The sequence below is a fragment of the Mirounga leonina genome, unplaced genomic scaffold (assembly GCF_011800145.1).
Source record: "Mirounga leonina isolate KUSES-001 unplaced genomic scaffold, KU_Mleo_1.0 Mir_173, whole genome shotgun sequence".
NCBI lineage: Eukaryota > Metazoa > Chordata > Mammalia > Carnivora > Phocidae > Mirounga > Mirounga leonina.
The window spans coordinates 68406027-68413642 of NW_023270447.1; the positions used below are offsets into that span (position 1 = coordinate 68406027).

The window sequence follows — 7616 nt, forward strand, 5'->3', positions numbered from 1 at the left end:
AGCTCATTCAGGGAAACCGGAACAACTTGGGGTGGGGGTGGGGGATGGGCATTAAGGAAGCTGGAGAGCGTGGCTCTAGGGAGCAAGTTTTTCGTGGGGAGCAAGGACAAGCACCCACTCCTCCGGCCCTGCCCATCACCCTCCCCATTCGAGATCGGCAATCCCGTAGCCCTTTCCAGACTCTCTCCCGGAAATTCCCGGGCCCCCGCCGACCGCCAGCCACTGGCCCCGGGACTCGCAGATAGCCGAGCTCCGGCTTGGCCAAACCCCTAAGCCCGGAGCTCTGCCTCTCTCCGGTGCCTCCGGCAAAGGGGGTGGGGTGCTCACCGACTAGTATCTCTCCGCTGGGCGCGCCAGCGGGAACCTTCCCTACCCCCAGCCTTGCCCCTCCCGGTCCCCTCCAGCCTCCCCCCCCGCCCCCCCGACCCCCGCAGTAGCTTTTCCCTCTCGCCCAGAGTTTGGCGTAGACAGCGAAGGAGCCATCGTGACTGACGGAGGAGTCTAGGGAAGACAAGACAGAGACAGCGACCGACTGGGGGTGGGGGAGGGGGTGAGGACCGACGCTGAGCGTTTGGGGGCAGGCGGCAGCGGCGACGGGGGAGAGGTGGGGAGCAGCTCACGACACTGGGAGAAACTCTCCCGGTTTGGGGCCGTGCTGGGAGGGGGAGGGGAGAAGAAGCAGGGTCCGGTTATTTAATTTTGAGGATAAATTGTACAAGTAACTCTTGCATCGTCCTTCCACCTCACCTGCCCCACGCACCCCCCCAATCCCCCAACCCTCCACCCGAGCGCATACATGCATTCCTCCCTCCATCCTGATTTTGTCTTAGGGTAGGGGTAGGACCGCACCGAGCCAAATAACCGGTCGCCCCCCCCCCCCCCCGTCGCCCAATTCTTAACCCTGGGTGTGAGCGCACACACCCTTCCTTCTCCTGGGATGGGGTAGGAGGCTATTGCAAATGGGTCTCCTAAACATCGGCCCCGACCCCGAGATTGCAAGTTCAAAGCCACCACCCATGATCAGCTCGTAAGAGCCGTGACTTGGGGAACCGCATCCTTCTTTGGTTACCTTTTCCCAGACAGTATTCCAATTTCCAAACGTGGAAGAGGCATGTGTGTGTGTGTGTGTGTCGGTATCACTGTGTGTATGTGCGCGCGTGTGTGTATGGGGGGTGTATTAATGGGTGATCTTATAAATGGAAACGAGAGGACTGAACTTAAAAGAAACTGGTCAATTGTAAAACAAACAGGAATAAACAACCCTTTAGATGTAATTTGTGGTTTATCTGGAGGTGGAGGTGGCGCTGAAGAGGAACCCCCACCCTCCAATATTTTTTCCTTTGCTGCGCCTCCACCCCCAGCATTTGGAGCGGTGGAGAAGCGGCTCCGGAGTGATTAATCCGGGGATAATTCACCCCCCCGCCCCCCGGCGCGAACCCCGCGAAGCGGGATTGGAGCGAGTCATTTCCGAGAGCGCAGCGCGCCTCTCCCCGGCCGGGCGGACACTTGGTTCATTCCAGCCGCAGAAGCTCAGGGCTCCCGCGTACCGGGATTTTTTTCCGAGCAGAAAAAAAGCTCCAGAGCTCTCCTGACCTCCTTTCTCCTCGGCGGCGAGCGGAGCCTCTCCCTCGGCACTGCCGGCCGCGCCATGCCGCGCTCGCGGGGACGGAAGCAGGGGCGCTGCGGCTGCCCCGCGGGGAGGGCTCGCGGCGAAGCCGGGATTTCGGCGCTCGTGTCGGGCGCCCGGAGCCGCTGGGGCCGCCGGCCGCCGCAGCCAACGCCGCCGCCGCTGCTGCTGCTGCTGGGCTGGGGGCTGCTCAGCGCCTCGGCCGCCGCGGGTAAGTCCGGCCGCGCCGGAGAGCCGCGGCCGCCGCGCGCCCCACCCGAGCTCCTCGCCCACCCCTCTCCGACAGGGTCCCTGTCCCTTTCCCCGCTCTCTCCCTTAACCTTCCCCACTCCCAGTCGCCCACCCTCCTGCTCAGCCTCGCTTCAGTCGATCCCCCATTCTCCTCCCACCCTCAGCCGCGTCCTCACCTCCACCCTCACCCTCACTGCTACCCTCAACCCCAACCGCAACTTGGCCGGATCCGGCCGGCGTGGGGGGCCTGGGAGACAGACAACCCTGCCCGGGGCTGAGGGGCACCCGGACCGTGGCTTCAGTTGCTCCAGCCTCCCAGCCCCCCTAGGTGCCAGGCTTTTCCCCGATAAACTTTCCTGGAGCCCTACCCCCACCGCCGCCTCCCGATTCCGGTTGGCACACGGGTCCTGGGGGCTGGAGAGGAATGGCGCGCCCCCTCCCCGTTTCTGCGTCCGTAGGGTCTGCCCTTCCTGCCCCCGCCCATTTGCTCGTGAATGAAGCCCGCGCCCCAGCCGGAGCCGTCTCGAGACTGCGGCCACCACCCCTTACCCAAGTGGCCCCCTCCCCCGGGCTCGGGGCTAGAGGTGGGGGGGGGCGGTCAGGTGGGCGCGCGCCCAGGGCCAGGGTCCCGCGCACGCCTTGCGGGAAGACTCAGGTGGGGGCTGGAGGGTGCTGAGCCACAGGGAGGCGGGGGCGGGGGTTGTGCCCGGGGGCGGGGGAGGGAGTGTCGCCGCCAGGTTCCGCGCCGCCACATTCCCCTCGGTTCCCACTCCGCGCCAAAGTGCCCTTTCCCGCGCCCTGCTGCAGCCGAGCGCCGGGGCTGCGGCTGCGGCGGCGCGGGCGGCGGGACTTGCTCCCGGCGACCGAGTCAGGGAGGGGGGCGGACCTGGCGCGTGCGACGAGTCCCTGAACTTCGCGGGTGTCTGGCTGCAGCTTGAGGACCGGGGAAGGCACGCGGGCCTTCGGGAGAACCCAGTCCCCAGTGGGGACCAGTGGCTCCGACTGGTGCCCTTCCACTTTATCTCTTGCACCCCTCTGAGGCTCAATGCTAGCCACAGCCTGGAAAGTTCCGTGTGCCCGGGTGGGGACGAGTCCAACGGGCGACGCCTGGGGCCGCATTTTCATTTAGCGGGGAGGCTGACACTCACTGGGGGAGAAAACCTGTAACACCTGCTGCCTAGGCCTGGACTTGGGGCACCTCCGGCCTGGATCCTTGTTTTTGTTTGTTTGTTCGTTTTGTTTTGTTTTTTTAAACCACCGATTGAACCTCTGAAGGCTTGGCCTCCGCCACTCCAGCATCCCAGTGCTCCCTTCTTGGAAAGTGCGCCCCTTCCCTGGCAAGCTTTGCGGCCCACTCTGGGCTCCAGTATCTTGTGAACCCGTCCCTTAGCCCAGAATGTTAGGGATGCTGTTCTGGGAAGGCGCCCTGAGCTAGCCTCAGCTTTCCCATCCCGACTTGACCGGACTTTCTTGGTTCTCCTAGGAGTCATAGCTGCCGACACCCAGAGAGGGGCGCCCGCGGTGCGCTCGCCTAGGAGCTCTGGCCTCGCACACACCCACACCCACTGGGTGGCTGCACTGTTCACTACGACGCCGCTGGTCCCCCAGACTTGCCACATGGGCAGTGGGGGGACCGCTTCTCCGGGCTGGGACTGTCGGGGCTCTCCGACGTTTGTCCAGGTGTGGCCCTTGCTCTGGCTTAGCCAACTTAGATTTGCCCTGAGGCGATGGAACTGTTTTTCTGGCTAGATTTGTCCCTGCCCCCCGCCGGCATGTCATGCTCCTGGGGAAAGAAAAAGACCGACTCATCGTGGCTTGCACATTGCTGGGCAGTGCTGGAATCCTGCCTTGGGGGGAGAGATCCATTGGCTTCCAGCTCTCTGGTCAGTAGAGCAGTTGGCCGTGGTGGTGGTGGTGGTGGTGAATGGCTTGGGGGAGGAGGCATTTGCTCTCTGGCTGGGGGTTCTGGCTTCCAGTACATTTCTTTTTAAACCTTTCCCGCATTTAGATGTGCTGTTTGGCCTTGCAAGCAGCAGAGGTTTGGAAATGGACTTGGTGACGGATGATCGCAGGGTTTGGCAGTTTCGAGGGGGAAGCATATGCATTTTGTGTTCTCTTAACACTATTGACTTTAAAAGACACTCAGGACCGAACTGTCTCCCTTCCTTGGACCCGTGATGACCAAATACAATGAATATAAGGATTTGAGAACAGGGAGCCTCCTCACTCACCTTTACCTTAGACCCTCAACCCTTTGTCCGGGCCATGCCTCACACTCCCCCTGGCTCCAGCCTCCACAGGGACCTCCCATCAGTTACCTCCTCTCCTAACTGTGGCTCAGTCTTGTCTCCCTTCCTCCATGTCCCCTCGGCCTGTGAACAGCTAACTCTATAATCTAAAACAAGCTAACCAGACTTCTTGACCCTGTTGACCTTTTAGCTACCATCCCACCTCTTTGCCTTTGCAAGTGTTTTCCAAGGGGTCTTCAACTCACTTTCTTGGCTACTGTTCACTCTCTGCAGTCTGCCTTCTGTCCCCAGGATTGGAACTCTCTAGGAAAGATCACCAAGGACCATCCTGATTGTCAGATCCATCCTACTTAACTATGTTTGTCTTCCTTTACTTCTCTGTGACTTCGAACACTTTGGGTTACTCCTTTTTAAAATTTCTTCTTTAGGCTCCTGGGATACTGTGCTCTGTTGATTTCTCTCCTACCTCTTGGCTGTTCCTTCCCAGTCTCTGGTAGTAGCACTTCTTCCCTCCTGTACCCATTTCCTGCAGCCTTCTATTCCTTGTGCCTTTCCTTGCTTCCTTTCACCACTTTGTGGGTGAGCTCATCCGGGCCCAGCCCTTCCACCACCACACTCTGAAGCTTCCAGACAGATGTCTCCTGCCAAGACACTTCTCCTGATACATCTATTGGCTTCCTAGTCCATGGAAACTCTGGGTCTAGACAACCCATATATCCAGCTGACTCTTGGATATCTTCACCTAGATGTTTCTCTTCCAAAGCAAACTCATTAGCTCCTTTCCTGAGCCTCCAGGATTCCCTGTGTATGCTGGTGGTACCTCCCAGTTACCCAGCCCAGAAACCTTAATGTCATCTTTAACTCCTTCCCTATCAGGTGGCCATCAAGTGCTTAACTTCAATTGTTACTAAACCTAGCTACTTTTCTCTGGATTCAGAGGTTCTGAGCATTGACAAGGCTGTCGTGCCTCCCATACGCTTACTAAGTAGTTCAAAATAAAAGCAATATTGAACTGTAAGTATAAGGAATTCCACCAAAGTTCTGATTTTTCCCGTGCTAACCACTTCATTGCTTTTAAGAAAAAACCAAATACCAAATTACTTTTTGAAAAAATTCTCCCTGCTTTGCTTATTCCCTAAGTGCTTGTTTTCAGAGGTTTCTTGCAGACTGGAGCACTGACCATACCCAGTGTTTGATTGTAGTACTAACTGAACTGTCTTCAAAGTATTTATTTATTTGTCTCACATATTGAACTGTGAGCTTCCCGAAGACAGGGACAGCACTTTATTTCTCTTGGTATCCCCAGCACCCAGCTCAGGACCTAGCATAGAATTAGTGCCTGATAAATGGTTGTTAAATCAGTGGATGGTTTTGAAATCTTTTTTTTTTTTTCTTGGATGGTTTTCTAGAGACTGATAAGGCTAAATCAAGAGTTTTAGCGGCCAGGACAGCCAGAGATGACAAAGACCCCTGGTCCCCTGTTGCTTTCCCCCCGGAACTAAATGTCACAGATTGGTAAGATAGTTCCTTAGACTTCAGAACCGATGCACAAGCCCTTCGATGTAACTGTCCCCACCCCCCACAAAGGAAAAATATTCAACCACTCGGTCACCACTGTATGGGATTTGAAATTTCATTTGCAATTGAGCTGCAAGTTTTTGGTTTTCAAGAAAGAAGCTGACTATAGCAGATAACGTTGACCATGTCTCCAGCTGGCAAGAGTGTGGCTTTGCTGAAGGTGAGGCTGGGATCGTGTGCAAGGGGACCGGAGAACCAGATTGCGGGCTCTTCGATTGCAGGGTCTGGGTGTGTCCAGAAGAGTCCAGCAGGTGGCTTCGGCAGCACCCCCTTGATGCATGTGCATGACCTGCCTCTGCCTCACCATCATTTTCATGCCAGCAGGGTTAAGGGACTCTGACTGCCCATCAGAGCCAGATGTTCCTTGTGGAGAACTGGTTGATCTTCAGACCTCTCCAAGGCTCAGGGTCCCCACTTGGAAAAGGGGCAAGTTACTCCTATGTTGGGAGAAGCACTAGAAATCGGAGATGCACCAGACCCAGCACCTACCTACTTCATCCAGGGTGCCCATTTAGTGGAAGCTGGGGCTGAAGCGGGAACCGTGAGGTCAAAGGACTCAGCCAGGAAGTGTGTGAGCCCTCAGCATGGCCTCAGCCCCCCAGGTACCCCGGAGGTACCCAGGGGAGTAACACTAATGGCTGGTGGTCACTGAGTCCTCATCATGAGCTGGCACCATTCCAAGCACTTGGTTGTATTAACTCAAGCCTCATAGCAACCTGGTGAGGCCTGCAATATTATCATCCCCATTTTGTAGGTTCAGAGAAGCTACGTAACTTAACCACACAACAAGTCAATGGCCAAGCCAGGGCTTGAAGCCAGTTTGCCCAACTCCGAATCCTTCACTTATAACCACACTGTCGTCCGACTTTTAAGGGGACCCAGCTGGTGCCGTGGCCCCGGAATCCTTTTGCCCAGGCTGCCTGCCTCCGCCCTGCTCTCCCCCTTGGGCTCCTCCCCGCCCCCCCACCAAGTGATGCTCTGCTGCTGTTGGCACTCGAGGCTTGGACCCCAGACTTCCAACCCCGCAAGCAGCCATGGTCCGTCTGTGGTCTCCACCATAGCTCCCGTGACTGCACAGGCATCCTTGGTCTGCTGGTCCCAAACACCCTTCTTGACTGAGCTCTCCAATAGGCTCTCACAGCCCCCAAGCTCCCCTGATGTAAAGCTCACCAGGACAATTGGAGTGTCTTGGTTAGTGAGGTAGTACCTGTTCGTATTCCCCAAAGGCCTATGCACTCAGGAAGGGAGATGTAGCCCAGACCACAGCACCCAGCACCCACCCAATGAGCATCTGTCCAGAGGATGAGAGGCAACTTTTCTGGAACCCAAGGCCTCCTTACCCTCACACTGCCCTCTTGGACATTCCCAAGGCCAGGGGTTCGGAGGAGTGGGGAGGGGCAAAGAGGCATGCCCAAGTGGGAGGCGGCCCAGGCCCTTCTGGGGAGCCCTGGGGTATTTGCTGTCCTTTCAAATGGCTAAACGCGACTTAGACATTACTATTCAATTCGCATAACAATCCAGGTACTTTATCATATTTGAAGAGACTAAGGCTCACAAATTAAGCGGTTTGGCCAAGGTTAGAGAGCAGATGGGTGAAGGAGGCAGAATCAACCCTCATGGCCACCTGACTCCAGGGGCCACTCTCCTAATTCATGGAAAGCAATGGTCACAGTGCCAGACACCCTGTTAGCATTCAGTGCATGTTAGTTGCTGCCACCACTGCCATTACCCCTGCTGGTGTTGCTGCTACTGTCTACTTGCTTGGGGCACCAGCCCCGCAGAACTGGGAAGGAAACTTGCTTCGGGCACCAGCCTCGCAGAACTGGGAAGGAAACTTGCTTGGGGCACCAGCCCCGCAGAACTGGGAAGGAAACTTGCTTGGGGCACCAGCCCCGCAGAACTGGGAAGGAAACTTGCTTGGGGCACCAGCC

At 57.2% G+C, this 7616-nt stretch overlaps 1 protein-coding gene across 1 annotated transcript in view; it reads left to right on the top strand.

Moving 5' to 3' along the window:
- The first annotated feature begins 1648 nt into the window (after positions 1-1648).
- The window catches only part of CSMD2 (CUB and Sushi multiple domains 2), a 587452-nt gene continuing 581484 nt past the window's right edge, over positions 1649-7616 (top strand). The window contains exon 1 of the mRNA XM_035019158.1: positions 1649-1838. Coding sequence (XP_034875049.1) covers positions 1649-1838 — 190 coding nt within the window. The remainder of the gene's footprint in view (positions 1839-7616) is intronic.